This window comes from Cavia porcellus, unplaced genomic scaffold, assembly GCF_034190915.1.
Source record: "Cavia porcellus strain 051 isolate PalLab524CR breed Dunkin Hartley unplaced genomic scaffold, mCavPor4.1 scaffold_33, whole genome shotgun sequence".
In the NCBI taxonomy this organism is placed as follows: domain Eukaryota; kingdom Metazoa; phylum Chordata; class Mammalia; order Rodentia; family Caviidae; genus Cavia; species Cavia porcellus.
Genome location: NW_026947516.1, coordinates 20,111,857 through 20,137,200, shown reverse-complemented (window position 1 = coordinate 20,137,200; position 25,344 = coordinate 20,111,857). Strand labels below are relative to the sequence as shown.

At 37.3% G+C, this 25,344-nt stretch overlaps 1 protein-coding gene across 1 annotated transcript in view; it reads left to right on the top strand.

Annotated features, from left to right (window-relative positions):
* The first annotated feature begins 380 nt into the window (after positions 1 to 380).
* Scml2 (Scm polycomb group protein like 2) overlaps positions 381 to 25,344 on the top strand; it is a 151,182-nt gene continuing 126,218 nt past the window's right edge. Inside the window, exon 1 of the mRNA XM_063242730.1 lies at positions 381 to 510. Within this exon, the coding sequence (XP_063098800.1) occupies positions 505 to 510 (6 nt within the window). The 5' untranslated portion in view covers positions 381 to 504. The remainder of the gene's footprint in view (positions 511 to 25,344) is intronic.

Here is a 25,344-nt window from a genome sequence, read left to right as displayed (position 1 = left end):
TTGATGGCCACCTATGTTCCACGTGTTTGTTTATGATGAAATGCAAATTCATCCCACTTTCTAATACTTTAAAATAACCATATTTTCCTTCTTTATTATTTCTTTCTCTTTTGTGCCATTTGGATTAAAAGCAGGGCCATTGCATTGAGCTACATGCCAATTATCTTTTTCTTTATATTTTATTTTGAAAGCATGTCTCATTAAATCTCAACATTGCAAAGGTTGGGCTTGATCTTGCAGTGTCCTGCCTCAGTCTCCCCAGTGCCCAAATCACAGGCCGGAGCTATGAGTTCTCGGCGTAGAACGAGGACTCCAGCTGTAGCAAGTTACACGTCGCTTAGGGGCGTGTTTCCCGAGTGACTACTTCCGGTTCACGTGATTATCCTTCCGTCCGTGTCAGCCCCACAGGACCTGCTTGGCGTGCGCCTGCACTCTTGGGCCGATTCTGCTGTTGGGTTGATTCCGGACTTGTGCCGAGCGACTTCAGGGCCTTTGGTCTTCAGGATGGCGGTAGGTGATAGACCTGTCCTTGTCTTGAGAGCGCTGAATCTTGGTCTCTGGGGGTGAGGGCTATTCGAAGTCTCTAGAACATTCTGTGCTCGTTTCAGTGCTGAATGATTTCTTCAGTTGGTGTTTGCTGTACCTTGAGGTTCCTGACTACATTTCAGCAGTTACACACCTTATTTTTCCAGAAGAATTTTGTCTTCTGTTCTTTTTATTGCTGTATTTTTGTTTCTGTATCTTTTTTGCTCACTTTCTCTTTTTGTCACCTTTATTTCTTTTTTACTTTATTTTTACTTGTCTTCGCTCTCTCCCTTTCTTATTTTTTCTCTTTCTCCATTTTTTCTCTTTGTTTCTATCCTTCTCTTTCTCTTGTTTTTTTCTTATTCTATCCGTTTTTTTGCTGCCTCTCTTCCTCTTGGGTCCCCCCCCCCCCGCCCGGTTTCCTTCATTTTCATTTTCTCTCATTTTCTCAACTTGCTGTCTCTTGTTCTATATTTTGCTCATGCGTGCTAAGGTGAGGTGGGGTGGCTGTTTGTATCATTGAAAACTCTAAATGTTTCCCCATCACTGCACTAGAGCATGGTAAATAATGACATATTGCCTGTAGTTAGGAAAACTATGCTGTGCACTTCGGAATTGTTTTCAGATGCTAAATCTTACGCTTTTATTTTAATGTGGGGTCTTGCTGAGTCTCCAAGTTGGACAGGCTGAGCTTGAATTTGGGATCCTCCTGCCTCAACCTTCCACAGTGTTGGAATTACAAGTCTGTGCCAGTGTACCTATCTCCACTTTATGTCTAGATAAATTCTTCTGATGTTTACTCTAGCCTAGGATTCAGCAAATGTATTCTGTAAAAGATCAACCTTGTGGTATCTGTCACATCTTCTTTTCTCTGCCTATTTGCTTTAAAAGTAGCCAGAGGATATATGTAAATGAGTGTATTTGACTGTTTAACTTCTTTTGTAAAACTCGGCCTATTTGCTTTAAAAGTAGCCAGAGGATATATGTAAATGAGTGTATTTGACTGTTTAACTTCTTTTGCAAAAATAGATGTGGGGCTTAATTTTGCATGCTGGCTGCAGTTTTCCAATCTCTTTTCTACTCCTATAGATCTTTGTTTTACTGTGTCCAGTCACTGTCCAATCTGAGCTTATTTCAATTGTTATATTTTCTACAGGCTTTTTGTTACCTACTATGTGTTTTTTGTAGTTTCTTTTAATTTCAAATTTATTTAAATTGTTTCAAGAAAGTCAGATAACACAAATGTGTAAAATCATGACATCTAATGTCTGCAATTTCTTGTTGATAGTAACTTGTTTAGTTTTGGGCTATGTCCTATTACACTGGGCACTGGTCACTGCTCCTGATCAAATGTTTGTGTGAGATGCCTGATAATCTAACAGGAAAGCATCAATTTCCAGTAAATTCATGTATCACTGTGGCTAAATGGGTACCAGAAATCTATACCTTGATAATAAATAATATTCATACTATTGATTGCTTGAAGTTTTCTGCGAATTTGGGTGAAATTTGCTCCATGTGTAAGTCTGTGGTTCTATGAATGACACTTCCTTAACATGTTTTCCTTTTTTCGCCTTTGTATTTTTCCATTAAAGGCAAGCATTTCCACAAAGTCTTGGTGGTATAAATTCTGGCAGGTATACTTCTCTTTTATTATCATCCCATTTCATTGTACCTTTGGTCTTGTACTGGATACCAAACTTTTTCAGAAGGCATAAGGAATCAAGCCTGTATTCTCCTGAGAGGCAGAGAAAGCTTTTATTTGGCTGGCTCTAGCTTCCTAACTTCCAAGCCTCACAGACAGTATTACAAAGATTTTTATAGAATTTGTGGCAGGAAAAAACAAGCTCAAACAAAGACAGTTACTCAAAAACAACAGGTTTATAATTCTGGCCATCTGGTCAGCCTCAGTCAGGTAGGGGTCTACCTAGGATGAAGGGGGTGGAGATAGGCATCACGATTTAGGGAGTGAAGTTCCAGTGTGGGAGGGGGAGGGAAGAGGAGGAGAAGGGAGGCTACTAGTGCCAGCAGGTCAGAGAGCTGTGAACCCATTCTATTATCATATCAAAGTATAGCTGGGATGGGAGGAGAGAGTGGGGAATGCCCTTGGTTATGATCCAATAAGGCAGAGGATTGCCCTTTCAAATAGACTAATGTTTTACTTTACTATTCAACCCCCTACCCTTGGCATTTAAAATCAGTGCTTATTTTTTCAACTTACTTTAGTGACTTGCAGAATGTTTATGATCAAAAGCATCAAAAAGAACCCTCCTTTCCACTATAATTTAATTATTTCATTATATTTGGAGCTTTTGTTATGATACTGTCACATTTTAAATGCTTTTAAGATTTCAAATGAGAATTTCATTTAAAATGTTTGGTAGTCTTTTTGTGGTTCTTTGAGACAGTGTCTCAGGATGTAGCCCAGGCTGGTCTGCATATGTTATTTAGTTGATTTACATGTTTCAGCCTCCTGAGTGCCAAGATTACAGGCATGTACTGGGGACCCCTGAAGTGAGTCCTCAATTTTCCTGTGAAGTGCTACAAAGCATACTAAAAAGAAAGAGCAAGACACAAAGATGAGGAAATAAGGCAATGGGATGACCAGTTGTTCATGGGGAACAAAAGGCCATGAAGCACTGAGAACCTCAGCATATATTAATTGAGGAAAATGGTGAGGGAATTACCGGATGATTGAAAGGGTGGTGGTGGTCTTATGCTAATCTTTATGCTGATGAGGATAGTGGGGAGACTTGACAGGTTTATTAGAGAGTATCTGCATTCCAGTGTGGCTCAAATGGCAGGACAGGGATGGCCTCAGATATCCCCTAGACTGGATTTATAATCTGTTGTACCTGACATTTCCCCTTTCTGTTTTTATAATTGTAGCAGTTGAAACATTGCAATTTGAGGTTGGATAGATGTAGAATTTCTTAGGTTTGATGCCCCCTGTAGCAGACTAAGAACAGTGAAGAATCCAAGACAGGCCTGGTGGCAGCAGGCTTTACCATGAGTTTGGAGATTTTTTTTCTCTCTATGTCTGTGCATTCTGGGATAGCATTCACAACCTGTTAATATAGAAGCATGTCATTAGCTACATGCTGTTAACCCTCTTGAGTCATCTCATTTTCTGTTTGTACCTCTTTTTTTTTATAAAATTTGTGATGTGCTCATTTATTTATCAGTGCTTTGTCAGTTTTGTCAATGAACTCTGATAGAGTATGTTTACTCTTTTTGTATTTTTGAGACAGAGTTTCACTATGCAGTTCAGGTTGGCTTTGAACTTGCAGAGATCCTCCTGCCTCAGCATCCCCTGAGTGCTGGGATTAATAGGCATGTGTCACCACACCCAGCTACGTTTCCTTTTTGCAGTTGAATTTTTACATATTTTTAGAGGAGTCTAATTTTTCCTGGGTAGTTGTATTCCTCCTTTTAGTTTTTGTAATTATGTTTTTAAAGAAAGTTATATGTAAGTATGTGGATATAGGTTTTTAAATTTTTTTCACTTGATCTTTAGTGAATGTGTTTTAGCCTTTTTTTATTTAAAGAAAAAATAAACAAAACACAAAAAGGGTAGAAATAATAGATAATTTGAAAAAAAAAACGGTAAGAAATCACTAGTTGATAATTACATATTGTCATATTAGAAATAGTTGTAATGATCAACTAGTGATTTCTTACTGTTTATTTTTTCTCTGAACATATGTATTATTTCTACCTATTTTCTGTTTTGTTTAGTCTTTCTTTAAAATTAAAAAAAATAGTTGTTCAGGTTACAAAAGTGAAGCATAAAAAGTGGACATTCAAACAGCGAGACTGCATACATTACTGTTCAACTATCCAACAAAAACTTAGTAATATGGTTATCAATCTTATATAACATATATGCAGTTATTTCCGTTAGAGCACTTTCTTTTCCTCTCTTTTTTACAATAGCGATTACACATTTTGGGTTTTATTACTCCTACATTTATTACTGTTTACACTAGAGATACAATGTGATATTTATGAATATGATTCTTATTTATTTCACTAATGAGGATAGCCTCAAGTTGTTCCCATTTGCCTATTAAGGCCTCAATGTCATTTCTTTTTATACAATTCCATTGTATTAAAATACTACATCTTGTTCATCCATTCTGTAGTTGATGGACATCTTGGTTGTTTCCAAGATTTAGCTATTACAAATTGTGCTGCTATGAACATGGGTGCACATATATCGCTGTGATATGACCTTTGCAGTTTTTCTGGGAAAATACCCAGAAGGATGAGAGCTGGGTTGAATGGAACTTCTAATCCTAGTCTTCTGAGAATTCTCCATACTGATTTACTTAGTGGTTGCACCACCAGTCTACACTCACACCAATAGTGAAGAAGTGTTCCTTTTTCCCCCGCAGCCTTGCCAACATTTGTTATCAGTTGATTTCTTGACGGCTGCTATTCTGTCTGGGGTGAGATGAAATCTCAGTGTTGTTTTAATTTGCATTTCTTGAATGACCAGTGATGGTGAACATTTCTTCATGTACTTATTTGCCATTTATATATCTTCATCTGAGAACTGTGTATTGATCTCAGATGCCGATTTCTGGAGAGGGTCTTTGAATTTGGGAGACTTGATGTTTTTCAGTTCTTTATATGTTCTGGATATAAGTCCTTTTTCTGAGAGATTGCTGGATGTAATTTTTTCCCATTCTGTGGGTTTTCTTTTCACGCTGTTGGTGATTTCTTTTAAAGTGCAGAAACTTTTCAATAATATGAGATCCCAGTTGTTGATTCTTTGAAGTGTTTCCCATGCAGTTTGCATTTTGTTCATGAATTCTCTGCCTACCCCCATGTCTCTAAGACTTCTACCTACTTTGTTTTCCAGTAGATTTAGTGTTTCTGTTTTAATATTTAGGTCTTTGATCCATTTAGACTTTAGTTTTGTGCATGGTGATAGGCACTGATCTAGTTTCAGTCTTTGGCATGTGGAGAGCCAATTTTTCCAACACTATTTATTAAAGAGGCTATCCTTCCTTCCAATGAGCATGTTTAGCCCCTTTGGCTGAATATCTTTGTAGTTATGCTTGCATCTTCTAATCTGTTCCATTGATTCTCAGGTCTATTTCTTTGCCAGTTCCATGCTGATTTTATCACTGTGGCTTTCTAGTATACTTTCAAGTCAGGAATTGAGATGTCTCCTCCCTTGCCTTTGTTGCCCAGAATTGCCTTTGCTATTCTAGGTTTCTTCTGTTCCCAAATGAATTTTAGGAGTGTTTTCTCTAGATCTGTGAGGTTTATTAATGGTATTTTGATTGGGATTGGGTTAAATCTGTATAATAGTTTTGGGAGTATGGCCATTTTCAAACTATTGGTTTTTCCTAGCCAAGAGCAAGGAATAACCTTCCATTTTTGTAATATCCTCTTCAATCTACTTTTTTAGCACAGCATAATTTTCAGCATGTAGGTCTTTTACATTCTTAGGTTGATTACCAAGTATTTCATTTTTTAGGTGCTATTATGAAGGGTGATATTTCTATAATTTCTTTTTCGGTGAGTTTTTTTGTTTGTGTACAGGAATGCTATTGAGTTTTAAGTGTTGACTTTGTATCCAGCTATACTGCTGAATTTGTTTATTACTTCCAGTAGTCTTTTAATGGAGTTTTTGGATCTTCTATATAGAGTATCATGTCATCTGCAAATAGTGAAAATTTAACTGCTTCCTTTCCTATCTTTATTCCTTTTATTTCTCTCTCTTGTTTGATTGCTCTGGCTAGTGTTTTCAGAACTATATTGAATAGGAGTGGTGATAGTGGACATCCTTGTCTTGTTTTTTAAAGTAAAAGCTTTCAGTTTTTGTTCATTTAGTATAATGTTGGCTGTTGGTTTGTCATAGATGGCCTTTATAAGACTGAGGTAGACACTGGGTATTCTGAGTTTCTGAAGGGTTTTTGTCATGAACATGTGTTGGACTTTATTGAAAGCTTTTTCTGCATCTATTGAGATGACCATGCGGTTTTTGTTTTTGGCTCTGTTGATGTAGTATATTACATTTATTGATTTGCTTATGTTAAACCATCCCTGCGTTCCTGGGATGAATCCCACTTGGTCATGATGTGTAATATTATTGATGAGTTGCTGCATTCTATTTGCTAGTATTTTATTGAGAATCTCTGCAATAATGTTCATTAGTGAGATTGTCCTTTTTGGTTGAGTACTTCTCTGGTTTTGGTATCAGAGTAATACTTGCCTCCAGGAATGATTTAGGGAGGATTGCTTCTTTTTTATTTCATTGAAGAGTTTAAGGAGTATTGGCATCAGATCTTCTCTAAATTTCTTGTAGAATTCAGCCATGAATCCATCAGGACCTGAGCTTTTCTTTGTTGATAAGTTTTTAATTATGTTTTCAATGTCAATAGCTGATATTGGATTATTTAAAATTACTATATCTTCTTGATTGAGCTTTGGTAGTTCATAAGTTTCTAGAAATCTGTCCATTTCCTCTGTATTTTCCACTCTATGTGAGTAGAGATTTTCAAAGTAGGTGTTTATGATCTTTTGAATTTCCATGGGGTCTGTAGTAATTTCCCCCTTTTCAGTCCTTATTGAGTGAATTTAGTTTTTTTTTCTTTCTTTTTCTTTATAAGGTTAGCTAGAGATTTGTCAGCTTTGTTTATTCTCTCAAAAAACCAGGTTTTTGATTCATTAATTCTTTGTAATTTTTTTAGTTTCAATTGCATTGATTTCTGCACTAATCTTTACAGTTTCCTCTTCTATGAGCTTTGAGTTTAACTTTTTCTTCTTTTTTTAGAAGCTTGAGATGAAGCATTAGGTTGTTTGTGCTCATTCTGTTTTCTTGATAATGACAATTTATTTCTATATATTTCCCTCTTAAGACCACTTTCATTGCATCCCACAGATTGTAGTATGTTGTTTCTGCATTTTCATTGAATTGTAGGTATTGCTTTATTTCTTCATTAATTTCATCTGTAGCCCACTGTTTGTTCAAAAGATTGCTATTCGATTTCCACGCATTTACGCAGGCTTTGCAATTTCTTTTGCCATTAATTTCCAATTTCAGTGCGCTACGATCAGATATTATGCATGGGATAATTTCAATACCTTTGCAGTTACTTAAGAATGTTTTATGGGATAATATATGGTCTATTTTGGAGAATGTCCCATGCAAAGCTGAGAAGAATATGTATTCTGATGTGGTTGGGTAGAACAATCTGTAAACATCTACCAAGTCCAATTGCTCACAAGTATGATTCATTTGTATTATTTATTTGCTGATTTTTTGTCTGGTTGATCTATCTCTTTGTGATAATGGGGTGTTGAGGTCCCCTGTTATAATTGTATTCTTGTGTATTTGGTTTTTCATGTCCATTAGTATCTGTCTTATATAGTTGAGTGCTCCTGTTTTGGTGCATATTTATAATTGGTAGTTCTTCCTCTTGAATTTTCCCACTAAGGAGTATGTAGTGACCTTCTTTATCTTTTTTAATCATTTTAGGTTTCAAGTTCACGTTGTCTGCAAATAGAATAGTTACCCCTGCTTCTTTTCTGAGTTCTTGTGCATGGAATACTGTTTTCCATCCTTTGACTTTTAATCTGTGAGTTTTCTTTTGGGTCAGATGCATTTCTTGTACACAGCATATTGCAGGATCTTGTTTCTTGATCTGATCTGTCAACCTGTTTCTTTTGATAGGTGAATTGAGGCCATTTACATTTATGGATATCAGTGATATGTACTGGCTCGACTTTGCCATGTTCCAGTTGTTTGCTTTCTGCTTTTTCTCCTTGTTTCATTGCTTGTCCTACCTGGTGGTTTGTTTCTGCTGTTGTTCTGGAGAGTGTGGACATTTTTATCTCTATCTAGTATGTCTTTCAACACTCTTTCTAGGGTTGGTTTGTGTGGACATGAATTTCTTCAGTTGTTCTTTGTCATGGAATTATCTTGTTTCTCCATTAAATTTGAATGAAAGTTTTTCTGGGTACATCAGTCTGGGTTGAAAGTTGTTTTCTTTCAGGTCTTGAAATACCTCACTCCAAGCTCGCTTGACTTGACTTGTACTGAAAAGTCTGCTATGATTCTGATGGGCTTTCCTTGATAGGTGAGTTGTATTTTTTCTCTAATAGCTTTTAGTATTCTGTTTTTAGGCTGTATGTCTGAGATCTTAATTATTATATGTCTGTGTGTAGATTTATATTGGTTGTGACTGTTTGGCATTCTAATGTCTCACTTATCTGCATATCAGATTTTTTTCCCATGTTTGGGAAATTTTCTGCTATTACTTAGGTGAATATTTCGTGTATGTCATTTGCATTGACTCCTGCATCTTCACTGATGCCTATTAATCTTATGTTATTGCTCTTGGCATCATCTTGAAGCTGCTGAATTGTCATTTCATGCTGCTTTGTTACTTTTAAAAGTTCTATCCTTTCATGATCACTAATTGCAATCCTGTCCTCAAGGTCCAAAATCCTATCCTCAGCTTCATTTAAATGGTTTTGCCAGCTCTGAATAGAAATTTTTGGTTTCTTAGATGTCTCTTTGAGTTTGTTTCATGAATTCTGCTTTTTTTCTATATTCTTCCTTCAAGGTTTCAATCAGTTTCCGATACTTCTGTACTTTTTTGTCTATTTCTTCTTTAGCTGTGCTCAGCAACTCCTTTACTAAGGTTGTTATTTTTATTTTTACATGGGAGAGTACTTCTAATTTGATTTCATCTGTAGCTTCATGGAGTTGTTTTTTTTTTTATTTCACTCACTATCTTTTCAGAGATTTCTGGTGTGTTACTTTTGAAGTCCTCTATTTAAATATTTCCTATACTTGCTCGTGGTGGACTAGATGTCTGAGATTGCATTTTGCTTTTTTGTTTTTGCCATTTTCCTTTTTTGAGTTAATATTTGGTCCTTCAATCCCACTAGTGTCAATTGTTGGTAGTGTGTATCTTGGGGTCCTAAAGTAAGGTTGATGTTTGTCCAATTGCTGGTCCCTCAATGAATAGGTGGGCCTGTCAACTGACTTCCCACTGCAGGGCCTGTTGGGTGAGTCCTATATTCTTCCTGTGCTGACAAGCCTAGTAGTATTGATGTAGGTCAACTTTTAGTTCCTGCTATTACTTTATCTTCAGATTATTCCAGGTCACCAAATTTCTTTTTTTTTTTTTTTGTCTTTTTGAGACAGGGTCTCTCTGCAGTTCAGGCTGGTTGGCCTTGAATTCACTTTGTAGCCCAGGCTGGTCTTGAACTTGTAAGGATCCTCCTGCCTCAGCCTCCCAAGTACTGGGATTACAGGCATGAGCCACCACGCCTGGCTTAAATTTCCTGTCTATAATGTTTGTGTTGGCTGAGGCCCTACTGTGTCCCTATTGTGTGCCTGGTGTCTCATGAGCCCTTTTGATTTTCTCCATGTCGGGGGAGTCCTTTTGGCACACTCGTTACCTTGCGTGATGTTTTCTGTGTGCAGAAAGAGTCACCCACACTTTTGTCAGACTCACCAAGGTCTTACAGTTAGTTGGAGGAAGCTTTATTACTGGCCCTATTTACCCACTGTGCACCTCTATTTTAGGGGCACACTCACCACACTGACTGGAGCCTGCTGAGATCTGTTTGGGTGAGGCATTTACTGAATCTCCTTTCAAGCTAGCACAGTTAATCTGCTGTAGTCTAAGGTTCTGGAAGAAACGATAGTTGCTGAAGATCAACAGCAGTATTAAGTCCAGGAGATAGGGAGTGTCCCCGAGGGGCCAGCAGATGTCCTGGGACTGGGTGTCCGCTGGGCACAGGCCAAGGGTGGCATTCCTCAGTGCCAACTGGAGTTGCGCCTATTTCCAGGTTTTGAGCGATGTGTCAAAGCTTCCTTGGGCTCTGGGAATCATCTGGCCCACTTTTGGCTTCCCGGGCAGACTGCTGGCAACTGCTTGCTATTTGGAGCTTGCTGGATGTGGGCCAGTTGGGCCCGCGGGGACTCCTTGTGTCCTCTGGTGATTTCAGACACAAAGTGTGGTCTTACTGCCTGGGAGTGAAGTTCTAAGGCTTCCCCATGCACTGAAATTCAACACTCCTCCACTTCCCCCACTCTCCACCCCCAGTTAGGGCATGGGACTGGATTTAGGGCCCAGCTTGCTGCTTGGAGTTCCTTGGGCGTGGCCCAGTTAGCCCTGCAGGTACCTCCTGAGTGTCTAAAGTGATTTCAGATGTCTTACCACCTGGGAGCAAAGTTCCAAGTTTTCCCCCTGAGCTGAAAAATTCAACCTGCGCAGTCAGGTTCTGGGACCCTGAATGTGTTTTTGGCTATAATTGTCTTTTGTATTGAAGGCTTAACCGTAACTGCCCATAATATTTATAACTATCTTAGCATTGTATAATTTCTTTTTTCTGGAGAGCTATCCCTAACTGCAGTTAGGGGAGAATGGGCATAGATTCCTTATTAACTGCTCAAGAGCCTTCTTCAGAGAGCTAATCTCATGGGCCTCAATAGAAGTCATGTTGTAGTTTAGCAGTTATTATCTCTTACAGATTTTATTGTAATTTACTCTTGATAACCCACAGTCAAAGTGATTGTGTTAGTTACTTTTCTCTCATTGCTGGGACAAAAAACCCAACATCCAAAATTAAGGAGGGAAAGGCTTATTTAGCTCATAGTGTGTGGGAGGCTTAGTGCATAGTCAGCTGGCTTCAAAGCAGGGCGGCATGGCATAGGGGCAACCATTCAAGGTGGCAGAAGACAACCAAATCAGCAAGAGCAGAAGAGGGTAGAGCATGCCTCTTTTTCTCTCATACTTTAAACAGGTTACCTGCCCACACCGTCTGTGTACCCTCCTGTTGCACAGGCTGTCAACTATTATAGCATGTGTTAGATCCCTGACCCACAGCGACCCATGGAGCACAGTGCCATTTTAAGGTCACACATTGTGTACAGTCCTTCTGACACCTGGCCATCTAACTCTGTCTAGGCCAAGGCATAGAGCATTCCTATAGCCCAGTGATATAGGAAGTGGAATGTTCCTTAAAGACCTCCTGCCCCAGACTGGGCCCAGGTGTAAAGGGAGAATTAACTTCCTTGAATTTCTTTCCTAAGCTCCTTGCATGATTGAGGAAGCACTGACCATCCAAAAAGGACAGAAAGATATCCCACAATTCCAAATTAACTTCTAAGTACAGTGTTAATAAATACCACAATTACTGTAGCTTCCTGAGCCCCAGCAATAGTTTTTGAATGCTTGAAAATGTATCCAAACTTGCACTCAGGGCTGAAGCCTTTGTGGCATTGCCACCCTCCTGATAATTTTCTGTCTTCTTTACAATGAATTTTGCCTCTACACTTACATGGCTGCCTATATGTCTTGAGTGAATTCTTTCATCAATAGCACAAAGAACAAAGAATGGAGTACCAAGAAGTACAGGGCTATCCCTGTAGTGTCAAGACCCAGCTTCCCTCTGGATGACAAATCTGCAAATGTTTCTCATGCAAATATCACCACTACAAGAAACCCCAAATGTGAGCCTGTGGCCCACATGTTTGAGGAGTCTTTCTTTGTATACGAAGATTGAGGAGAAAAATTCCTTCCTGTAGGATATTTCATTTCATCATGCATTTTAGCCTATTCCTATCAAGGGTCAAGATAGAAAATACTTGAGAATTTTGTTTCATGTGGATAAAAACTGCGTCTTGCTTGGCAGACAGATTGAACTCATGTTTCCCTCCTCTTTTGCTGCTTTTGCTGTCTTCTACCAACTTGAACTATTGCCCCAGAACATGCCACCCTGCCTTGCAGGCAGCTGATTACGGAGTGAAACATTTCACAAACCATGAGCTAAATAAAGCTTTCCTCCCTTAATTTTGTGTGTTCACTATTTTGTCTCAGCAATGATAAAAATGTAACCAAAACAGTTATCAATTACTGATGTAGCTGGGAACTGCCATAGGGGTTTAGCAATTGGAGCCCCTTAATTTTTATAATTTTATCTGGATAGCAAGCATTTTGAAATATAAAGCATAGCCAGAAAACTGTTAATTCTTACCAGCCGTACTTGTCCTAGTTGAATCCCTGTAAGAGTGTTAACACAATAATTTTAATTTATAAAGAAAAATTGAGATCAAGAGCTATATATAATATTATAGCAGGACAATCATGATGACGTTATTTTTGTAACACTGCAATCTCTATTTTGGTAAAGAACAGCCTTTTTTTGTCTTTCATCTCTATCTAGTACATAAGAAATTCTTAGCTGATTTGTTGTCCTTTAAAGAGATGTCATAGAAGACATTTGTGACATTGTCTGGACAGTTTAAAGTGTAAGCATCTCTAAGTGTAATAACACATGTATATCAAAAACATCACAGAAGCCTTTCTTAAAAAATATTTTTTGACAGATGATCTCATGTTGGTTTTATATATATATATATATATATATATATATATATATATATATATATATCTTACTACAGGTAGCTGGAGTACAAGAGAAAACCAGATATCTAAGTCTAAAAGGAAAAGCTTATCACTAAACAATCCCAGTTTTACATTTTAGAAGAACCTGTACCTCTGGAAGAAATGAATACACTTAACATACTGTGAGATTAACAATAATGAATTGTCATGGCTGAATGAAAACTTTTGTTTCTGAATTTAGTTTTGTACCAAGAGCATCTTTTAATGAGAAAATCTTATTGTTTTATTTATAGAAATCCAGCTTTTGATGATGACCAATGTAAGCATATCACAATAATATATTTAACAATGTTTATTGGGGTGTCTCCATAAGGCTAATGGACAAAGGCAGGAATAAAATTTCTCCGCAGAGGTTTTTATGGGGCCTATAAGGGACATTACAAAGGTAGAGTACTTGGCTGTCTGTGATTAGTTCTTATTATGTGCAGTATAGTGACCAGCCATTTCTAAGAAACAAAAGTAACAAGAACTGGAACTGGAATGTTACCTGGGCAACTAACAAACTGAAGTATACTGGTTGGGGGCAGGGGCATTTTCTGCTACACTATCATCTACTGAGACCTTCTTATTCTTTTAATATTTGTGGATCTCTCTCTGTAAAACTTAACATAGTTTGGACTAATCTTGACTCTAAGAGTTCCATTGTAGAGTCCCTGTACTCTTTACTACCCTGTACTAAGTACCCTGTACTAAGGTAGGAGTCCTCCTACCTTAGCCACTCCAAAGCCAGGGCTACAGGCATGTTCCTCCAAGTTCAGCCTGGCAGAGGGAAGCAGGAAGCTGCTTCTCTGTTATGTGGCTCTGGTGCTGGTCTGCTGTGGCCACTTTATTCCCTCTGGCACGGGTTGCACACCATTGCCATCTCCTCTTGCTGCTTCCTCCCAGGACAGTTGGACTGCTATCTTGGGTTCATTGCATCAGCCTCTAAAAATTCAAGAGGTGTGCGGGTCAGGGAAGAGTCTCTTCATGAGTCTCATTAGTATATTATATTTGCTATGCTATCTCTACAAAGGCCCCGGTTGGAAGCAATCAAGCATTAAGTACACGCAAATCCTGTAGCAATCTCTATTTGCCTGATTTCTTAGGAATAACGAACATAGTGCTAACAGAGAGTTTTAAATATCCCTTTTTTATTTGTTCTGACATGAATGATGTTAATATTTGTAAATTCTCCTTATTTAGGGGCTACTGATAACCCATACCAGCTCAGTAAATTTGCACTGAGTTTCATTTTATCTTTCCAATCAATCTAACAAATGCTACAAAACTGAAACCAGCTATTTAGCACTAGCTATCTTTTCTGTGGCCAGTTTCAGATTAGCAGCCTGATATCCAGACTCCAAAGGCATCAACATAGTGAACAAGACTCTAGGTGGTAAACATGTCAGTGTAATCAATTCTCCCCTATGCTCAGTATGGACATTTTTTTTTTTCTCTGTGTTCCCAAGCTTCTAGGTCTAGAGTTCTTGCTTTTGGGAACCAAGGATTATACTTAATTATTTCCTGTAGCATTTTGGTGATACTGCTAGCTAGTACTGTCATTTTGCCTACTGTGAAGGAGATTTTCAAGAAAGAGACTGCCTCATATTTTAATCCCAGGGAATGTCTTACGTGCAACAGAAACACTTATTTTCGCTCCATACCAGCTGTCTTCAGAATCATCACATGAGATCCAAATGCCTTTGAAACGCTTGTACTAAATCCACTGAGCAGATGAGAATGCTATGGATTCAAGCGATGTTGAATGTCAGTTATCAGGAATCCCTACAGTGAGTCCCCAGTTTCCCGAAAAGTGTTATGGTGCACAGTGAAAAGAAAGAGCAAGAGACAAAATGGTGAGGCAGTGGGTAAATGGGATGACCTGTTGTTCGTGGAGAATGAAAGACCATCAGGCAACCGGAACCTTGACATTTATCAATTGAGGAATATGGGAAGGAGATAATCAGAGGACTCAGAGAGAGGTGGTGGTCTTATGCTAATGAGAATCTTTATGTGATGAGAATGGTGGGGAGAGATGGCAGGATACCAGGGAGTTTCTGCATTCTAGTCTGGCTCAAAGTGCAGCACAAAGACAGTCCCAGACATCCCCTTAACTCAGTTTATAGTCTGTGGCTCCCAACAGGCTTTGTGAAACCATGCTGGGGTACAGTTTTTTTTTAAAATGGCATTAATTATCCCAAATGATATGGCGTCCCACATCAGAGAGTATAGGTCATCTCTACTTTTCTTTCCATACTCAGGGAGGTAAAAATTACCTTCTGTATTTAGAAACATATTACTTAAAAAAACTTTTGGTATAACGTATATACAATAGAGTGAATAAACCTTAAGCTCACATTTTGATTGATTTACACTAATTATTTACTGCTCTGTAATCACAAACCTTTATTCCTTTTCCTGTAGCTCAAAGATTGCAAATTGATTCAGTAAAAAGATCATATAAGAGATATTTATCTGTTTTGGTGCTGAAAATACTGGCTTTCCATGTGCCGAAGACTAAGCCTTGACCCATGCCTATACCCTACACTAGAGTCAAAATGAATTAAAGATCTAAATATTAAAACAGAAACACTATATATATTGGAAGAGAAAATAGGCAGAAATCAGGAAAACATAGAAGTAGGTAGAGACATTATGAACAAAATGCAGACCACAGGGGAAATACTACAAAGAATCACTACATGAAATCGCAACTTATTAAAAAGCTTTTTCACAACAAAGGAAATCACCAACAGAGTAAAAGACAACCCACAGAGTGGGATAAAATTATACCCAGTTATCCCTCAGACAAAGGAATTATATCTACTCTGAGTAACCACGATGAAGATAACAATATGCAATATATTCATTATTCTATTAGCATGTTTTGAAGCACTAATTTATTTGTATTTTTTCTCTTTAAAATAAATTTTAAAAAACAAAGAAAACATGAGGTGGCCAAGTGTATTTGAAGTTGTTTGTGCAACTTCTAGTCTGTTCTATCAATCTAGGTCTGTTTGTACCAGTACGACATTGTTTTTATCATGATATCTTTGCAGTATAATTTCAAGCCAGAGATTGTGATACCCACTACCTTGCCTTTGTTGCCCAGAAATGCTTTCACTGTTTTAGGTCTCTTCTGGGTACAAATAAATTTTAAGATTGTTTTCTCTAATTCTTTGAGGTATGCTACTATTATGTTGACTGGGATAGCATTTCATCTGTTATCAATTTTAGGAGTGTGGCCATTTTTAGTATGTTGGTTCTTTATATCAAAGAACAAGGGATCACTTTCCATTTTCTGATACCCTGTTTGATTTCAGAGTACTGTATTTTTAATATGAAGGTGTGTTACTTGATTCATTAGGTTGATACTTATGTATTTCATGTTTTTGGATGCTATTGTGAAAAGTATGGTTTCCCTAGTTTCTGTCTCATTGAGTTTGTTATTTGTGTGCAGAAATGCTGTTGTTTTTATAAACACTCTTTTGTGTAGACTTTATGTAGTTTTCTTCATGTGGACAGTTCTTGCAAATAATATGGCTTGCCACATCAAAACCGAGAAGTCATTTCTGTACTTTTTTTCTCATGGAAGTTAGCAGTTACTTTCTAAATTCAGAAGCAGATATTATGCTTAGAAACTTTCAGTAAGTGTGTAGATATAACATACATATAAGACAGTGAACAACGCTTAAACTCACAGCTTGATTTCTACCTATTTCCACTACTGAGTAAGGATCATAAGACAGACCATTTGCAGCAACACGCGAATACTCAGTGTCACCCCCACTAGGAGTAACTACTATTCTACATACCAGAACTCCAGATTAGTTTTGCCAGAGGGGAAAAAGAATCAGACAGCCCTCCAATATCTAAACTGACCTCCTTATTCCTAAATATAGTAGAATTCTTAGAGTTTAGTGGGTGATCAGTGCCTTTGGCTTGCAATTCCAAAATTATCCTTTTTTGTTACCTGGCTGCTTTCCTGGTGACTCACTAAGTGTAGTCAGACACCCATGTGCAAGTTCTTAATTTATTGGTATATACCTTGAAACACAGTTTGATTTTCCTACTTGGTAATACTGGAGCTGTTCTGTGCAAATCAACTCTTCTCCTGCCTGCTTGCTTGCCTGCCTTCCTCCTTTCTCCTTTCTCTCCTTTTTCTTTGTCTTTCTACTCACTCTTGATCTGGCATGCTGTGTTTATGTTTCTCAGAACAGAGTATTGAACTAAGACGCTTTGTTCTGAGCCACTTACCCAGCCTGTTTTATATTCAGTTTTATTTTTAGGCAGTGGCCTAGTAAGTGTCTAAATTGCACAGCCTGGGGTTGACCTTGCTGTCCTCCTGCCTCTGCCTCCCAGATTGGTAGAAGGACAGGCAGGAGCCATCAAGCCTGGCCACAGGAGGCAGACTCCATGTGATGCTCTGCCTAGTTGGCATCTGGGCTTTTCTACTTTGACTTACACATTTGTTCTTCCTAATGTGATGCTTGGCTGGGTTGTCTTGGGGTAAGATTTTTCCCGTGAGTGTTTGCAGTGCAGAGGACTTGATTGCTCAGTTCTATTCAGTAGCTTTCAATGTGTTTTCTCCAAACTGTGGTAGTAGTTGAGCCATCCTCAGCCTCTCCTCAGAGATGCGGATCTACTTTGTGCTGTGTGGTCTCTTGGAATTTTCCAGATTGTTCTATGTTTGTTTGTTCTTTGTCTGGGGAAGCAGAGTGGTTTCCTCAGGAGATATGTGGTGTTCTTTGAGTTCACTGTCTATATTTGAGTACTTACCCACTGTTAACCTAGAGAAGATTTCTTTTATTCCCTCCCTCCCTCCTTCCCTTCCTTTTTTTCTCCTCTTCTTTCTCCCTTCCTTTGTCTCTGTCTTTCATTTTTACTTTCATTGTTTTTTTGTTCTTTTCTCTTTATCTTTTTCTTTCTTCCCTTTCTCCCTTCATTCCAGTTTCCTTTCTTTTTCTTTCATTTCTGCTTTTCAATTTGAAATTGTTTTTGTCTCTTTGTTACTCTCATTCTTTTCTCCCTTTCTCTTCCATTATCTCTTGCTCTCTTTCTCCCTCAGTCCCTCCTGTCTCCTTTTTTCTGCTCTTTCCTTTCTTTCAACTGGAGATTCAAAGAATCCTAAAGTATAACTTTAGCCCTTTTGAATTAGTGATTTTTGAGGCAAGATCTCACTATGTTACCCTGGCTGGTGTCAATCTGATATCTTCCTGCCCAGCCTCCTGTGTATCTTGGGTTTTAGTTGTTACTTTTGTGCCTGAGCACCACATAATAGTCTTTTTTCCCCCCTCTGCTAGCAGAGATTAACCCTAAGTCCTTAAAGAGCTACATCCCCAACTGTTTTTTTTTTAATGTTGAGACTGATCTGTTGACCTTTTCCAGGGTGTGCAGGAAGTGAAGATCTTCCTGACTTATCCTTTCTCAATGCTTGGATTTTATTTCTTCACCACCAGCCCTGATAAAAATTCTTTATTGTTTTTTCTACTGAGCTCACTGGTACAATTCCTCTTTTATAACTGGAACCTGAGTCAGATTTTGTGTCTGATAGTTCTTTATATCCTTCCTTTGTAAAAGTTTGCCAAATCCTTCTGATCTTGCTTTGTATCTTTATCTAAGATTCTAGTTTAGCATGTTCAGTTGTAAATTGGCTTTAATTTTGTTTCCATCACCAAATTGTCCTTTGCAACTGGCATGCAAGTAGTCCTCTCTAAACCTTGCAGAGACGTAATTGTATCTCTCAATGATTTTTATATTTTTGTTCTTTCTCCTATACAACAGTAATTGTCTCTACCTCTTCTTCTCATCCAAACTATCCAAAGTCAGCTATTCATTATAGGCATCCATATACACTTCTGATATTCTACTATACAGTTGGCAATGACATCCCCAATCATACCTGTCCTACTAAGAAATGATTATTCATTCCTAATTTTCTGGTGAATATTAATCAGAACCCTTTACCTGATACTCAAGGCCCTCCATGATATGGAATCAGTCAAGTTACATTTACTAAATCACTCAGTTCTGTGTCTTTGCTCCAGAAAAATTAAGCTCAATGTTCCCTATGCAACTGTTTTTTTTTTTTAAATCTTTCAGCTTTTACCTGGAAAAACCCTTTAGAAAACATTCCATGGAGAAAACAAAAACAAAAACAAAGAAAACAGATGAAGTCTTGCCCATAGACTCTGTGATTCAGAAAATACCAGTCTTCTTTTGTTTATCTTTCTAAACACTGCCTGAATTTGTTTTAGTATCTAAAATTGCATCACAGTATTCAGAGGCTAAAGAATCAGTTATTTCCAGCACACTAGAAGTGACCCCTAAATGTTACCACTCCAGTTCCCTAGAGAGAGCATGCTTGAAGGAAGCTGGAAAGACAGTTAAATTGGACAAATTAGGGATCTTGCAGTTCAAGGACAGTTTAACACAGAGCCATAGAGAGAAGCAGAACTGGTGACTCAGCATGAATTAGCCCAATGCGTTGGAAAAACATAAAGTTTGTAATAACACATGAGTTACACCAGAGCATCAGCAATAATGACATAGTGCTTATGATGAACAAAACTCTGTTTTACACTTTGCAATTTTTTTTACAGGATAAACCATGTTAAACCTTTTTACCACAAAAACAAACACAAAGGAGCACAAGAAACTTTTTCTATATTGGCGATATCTATTCCATTCTTTTTGGTAATGTTTCACTGGTGCCTGTATATTTTAATAGTCATTAATTTGTATTAATATGCATTAAGTATGTTATTGTTACCTCAGTAAATGTTAAAAAAGAAAAAAATGAATAAAATGCTACCTAGTAGCTGAAGGCTTTTTTAAAGGCATAATTTCCCTAATATGTTGAGACTGCACCAGAATTTGCAATCCTCCTGCCCCTGCCTCCCAGAGTACTAGGATTACTGGCTCGTGACATCACTCTCAGCACTGGTTTGCTTTTGTGTTTTTTTGTTTGGTTTTTGCTTTGGTACCAGGAATCAAACTCAGGCCTTCAAATATGCCAGGCTGGTGCTTCACTGCTGAACTGTTTCTCCAGCCCAGTAGCTGAAGTTTGAGGCAGTTCCCAAGTTCACATGAGGATGGCTCAGGACAAAGAAAATATATAACTGTGAAACTTACTAGAATCAGAAATGAGGCCGCATTCCAAGGTAGTGTTCAATCATAAGCTCTGGAGCTGCTACTAATAGATTTAGGTGCTAAGGAAGTTTCCAAGTGAGGAACTTGGGTCCAATGACAAAGAATTGTGGATACAAGAATTACAGTCCCATATTAAAAGCAATAAATAAGCATCATAGCTAGTTGCTTAGACTGGCTTGCCAGGGGTTAGAGTCTGTTCTTTGTTTACTCTCCTAGGTTCTATTTGTCCTGGAATTCAGATCACTTTCCATTTTATAGGTGTGGCCTAGACCTCTGACACATCCTTTCATCCCCTACAATTATTTCTGCAATATGTATATCATGTCTTGTGCTTGTTTGCGAGTTTTACAGGGCCCGACTTTATCTGGTACACTTTACATCATACTCAGTGTATTCCATTGCTTAGAGTGGAAGGGGCTGGTAAATATTTGTTAAGTCGAGATCAATGGGTCTGGATTGTGAAGTTAATACAGAAGAAAAGGACATATGGTAGCCAGGAATGAAGTAGAATCTTCACGGATTATGGTGGGAGATTAGGCACCAACACAAAGGAAGAGTGAGACAGATGCTAGGATGGAGTAAGCTCACCTGTTTTGTGGTGATGAAAGTCTTAACTGACAAGTTAGCAAGCAAAGATGATTGTAGTAGGGGGGCCTGGCTAGGTCTGTGTCTGTGGGGAATATATATAAAATATAGGTTGTGTTCACATGCAGTAAAGTACAAACATTAGTGAGTGAAAAGAAAAAGTTCCTAAATAAGAGATAATTACAGGCTTAGCAAAGTGATTATTTTTTTAACAAAGTGATTATTTAATAAAGACATTTTTATGTGTTCATTATTAAAAACAAAAGTTACAAAATATAATGTTTACTAAGGTATTTGAAATTGCATTCTATTTCATTGGAATAATTTTGTGTAGAGATTTTCATAAATATGTCTACAAACTCGTGTGAGCATGTGTATTACTGTTTGTTTGTAACTGAGGATTGAACATCTAACTTTCACAGTGACCTACACCCCTACCCTTTTTTTATTTTGAGATGAGATCTTGCTAAATTGCCAAGTGGCCCAGCTAGCTTGAACTTTGATCCTCCTGTCTCATCCTTCAATATTGATAAGATTATGATAAATTGTTCTGATATTTATTCTAGGCTAAGGGTCAGAAAATTTATTATGTAAAAGATCAGTTTAAATATTTATTGACTTACAAGCAATGTACATCTCACATAATCTCATCTCTGTAAATTTATTGTAAGAGTAAACATTGGCTATAAGTAAAAAGAAGAACATGACTGTGCTCTAGTACAAATTCTTTTGCAAAAAAATGTGGGGAGCGTCTTGATTTTTCCTGAAGGGTACAGGTTTTCAGCATCCCTTCTACTTCTATAGGTCATTCTTTTACTGTGTTCTATAGGTCATTCTTTTACTGTGTTCAATCTGAGTTTTTCATTTCAGTTTTTATATTTTGTATTTCTGCAAGCTATTTTTATGAACTCCTGTGTTTTTTTTTTTTAATTTTCCTTTTTTTCTGGAGGTAACTTCAAATTTATTTGTTGTTTCTCTAAAGAAAGATAGTAGTGTTTTTATTTTATTTCTAGTATATGCTATATGATCATAACACCCCGAGGGTGATATCTGCTTTCTTGTTCCTAGTACCTGGTTTAATTGTGTGCTTTATCATCTTTAACTGGGAATAGGTTTGTGCTCCTGAGGGGTTTGTTTGTGTGGGATGCCTGGTAGTTGCAGAGGAAGGCATCACAATCCAGAGAGCATTTGCTCACCACCACCACTAGGGTTAAATAGTAGAAGTGTAGTATTTGAAGGCACCAAATACTATAAATAATATTCATTCCTTGGAGCTTGCCAATCTAATTTACCCAAGGTCTCTTATTAGACTCTCTGCCTTCTGCACCTAAAACCAGTGCCAATTTTTACTTCATTTTATTGATTTACAATTTGTACTCCATTTTAGTGATTTGCAGAATGCCTATAGCCAGAAGCAAGAAAAATAACCCTCCGTTCCTAACTTCCTAATTTCTTTTATATTACAATTTAGATGCTTTTAAGGTTTTCAAAGGAATATTTCAACTATAATTTGTAGATTTTCTCATGAGATCAATTGTCTCAAATAATATGGCACGTGACATCAGAAACTGGAAGACCACTCTTTTTTACTTTCTACATTATCGCAAGGAGGCCTACTTTTTTATGGTTTTTGGGGATACACTGTTGTAATTTTTAAATGTAGATATAAAATATATTCAATAAAGTAAGCAAACCTTAAGCTTGCAGCTTGATTGATTTCTATCTCTGTGTATTCCTATGTAAGCACCTGCATCAAGAGATACACCATTTCTGGCCCTGTCAGTGTCCCATCTTCTAAGAGTAACTAGTATTCTAATTGCTAGAAGTCTAGATGAGTTTTGATCCATGGAAAAAAATTAAAAATAAAAACCCAATATCAAAAATTACTTCCGTGTTTCTAAATTTGGGGAGCACTATTGGACTTCAATAAGTGACTTAACACCTTCTGCTTGCTATTCCATAGTTATCCTGTCTTTATGGTCTGGCTTCCCTTTTTCCCAGATATTAAATGTCCAAGGTGTTAATTTATTGATGCTTAGCTGGAAACTCATCCAAGTTTCCCCTTCTTTGTAATAGTATAACTGGTCTGTGACAAACTATATTTCCTTCCTTATCCCTTTTTCTTTCCTCTCTCCTTTCCTTTATCCCTTTCTTCCTTCCCTCTTCATTCCATCCCTTTCCTACCTTTCTCATTTCCTTTCCTTCTTTCGCTTTGCCCTCCCCTTGTCCCTTTTTATCTTGTCATGTTTTGTCCTTTCTTTCCTTTCCTTTTTTTCTTTCTTCTCAGTATCTCTTTGCTTTTTAAACTTTATTTATTTATTTATTTTGTCTTTTTGAGACTGAGTTTCACTATGCAGTTCAGGTTGGCCTTGAACTCACTTTGTAGCCCAAGCTAGCCTTGAATTTACAGTTATCTTCCTGCCTCAGCCTTCTGAGTGCTAGGATTACAGGTGTCCACCACCATGCCTGGCTTCCTTTCACTTTTTCTCTCTTACTGTGTTTCTGTTTTCTTGCTGTTGATACCAGCCCTTTGCACTGGATTGCATACCTAGTCATGTTTTTATTTTATTTTTAACAGTGACATACTGAGTCTAAGTTTTTTTCTTCCTTTAAACTTAGCATAGCTGAGGATTGACCTTAACAATCCTCTTGCCTAAGCTGCAGATTTTTGTTGTACACGCAGGAGCCATCAAGCCAGATCACAGGAAGCTGACTCTCTTTTACGCTACTGTAGTTGGCATCTGAGGATTTTGTGTTCTCTTAGTTTGCATATTTGTTCTTTGTACTTTGATATGCCTCTAGATTGTCTGGGCGTCCACTGATGTTCTCAGTACAGAGGGCTGATTGCTCAGTTCTACTGAGAGAGAGGCTTCCAATGTATGTCTTCCTCACTATGGTGGTAGTTGAGACATCTCAGGCTCTCTGCAGAGGTCTTAAACTTATTTTGTGGGATCTCTTTAAATTTTAGATAATTTTGTGTTAGCTCTTAGCTCTGTCCTGAGGCTGCAGGTGATCTCATTAGTAGGTATTGTTATACTTTTAGTTGACTAAGTACTTATCAGTACTTAGCCCAGTTTGCCTAGAGAAGAATTCTTTCATTTTTTTAATTTAAAAAATAGATAAAAAGGGTAGAAACAATACAGAATTTCAGAAAAATAAACAGTAAGACATCACCAGTCTATAAATTACATACTGTCAACTTAAAAATAGTTGCTCGTGTTACAGAATTAAAGCATACAAAGTGATATTCAAACAATGACACTGCAAACAGTTCTGCTCAACGGTCTAACAAGAACTTAATAATATGGTTATCAGTCCTACACACTTGTTTTTTACCTTAAAGAGGGTAAGATTAAACATAACAAAACAGTTTATAAGGAAACAATTTAAAGAAACATAGATTTCAAAGCAAGTTCACTGGAGATCTTCACTGTCTATCTTATTTTCTCTAGTTTACTTCCAAATAGTTGTCCCCATCTTCACACACATTGAATATATACTGAACATTATAGAACTAATAAGATCATTACAGGATGCTGAAGGCTTTTTAGGTCTTCAAGACCTGATTTTGGGGAATTCAATAATGTCTACCATAGTGTTTCTCAGTGTCGTAGTAGCTGTCTTTATCTTTACATATGCTGAAATTGAACATAAGAGACTAGACTAATATCACTCTGAACAGTGAATGATAGTATTGCTAGATTTCATATCATAACATTACAGAATTAGTACTGGGTTTCTTAGTGTCTCTTCTTCTTCAGAGCATCCGTTCATTACATTGTGTGTTATATAATCTGCTCCTGTAAATAGTTTAGAAATTCTTCCCATGTGTGAATCTCTACATGTATATCTATCGTTTCTGTATTATAGGGAAAAATAGATCAAAACAAGACAACAAAATAAATTTCTAGAAAAACATGAAATGAAAAATACATATAGGATCACAATATTAGGTGATCTACAGTAGTTACTATGCTTTCTCTTATTATTTTCAATAGAATTGTCCACATCATCAGGCATAATATAATTGAACATAACATTACATAGCTATTTTATTAAAAACACAACTTTGAAGATATTGTAGGACTTGAAAGCAGTTAATAATCAAAACCAGAATGGATATCTTTTACATTTTGTCATCTTCAGAGTAGTTGTCTCCACTCCCAGATTTGATACTATCAAGGATACCATATTCGAATGAAATCAGTCAAGGCTAAACAGCGGTCTAACAAACCAGCTTCAAATAAGACCAGTCATAGTAAGACAATGTAAGTAATACAGGGCTTCAGTTTAAGTTAATAGGAAATTAAGGATAGTTAAGGTATGACCTGCTATTTTTTTGGTTAGCTGTCTGTACCAGAACAAAATATAATCAAACTAAACAGAGCGATAATACTACTGTGACTTTTAAATCCTGATACACCATTAACAATGATCTCTGCCTTCCTTTTTTTAGACAATTCTTCCCTTTTCCTTTTCTCAGGATGCTTTGTATATTTTGGGTCCCACTAACTCTTCTAGTTTTTACTGGTTATCTTCTAACTCTTCTTATCCACTAACTCTTCTAGTTTTTACCTGTTATCTATCTGAGTGTTGCTAAACCTTTTTACCCCTGAGCTTGATCTTGAGCTGTACTCCTTTACTTACTAAAGTCACAAGT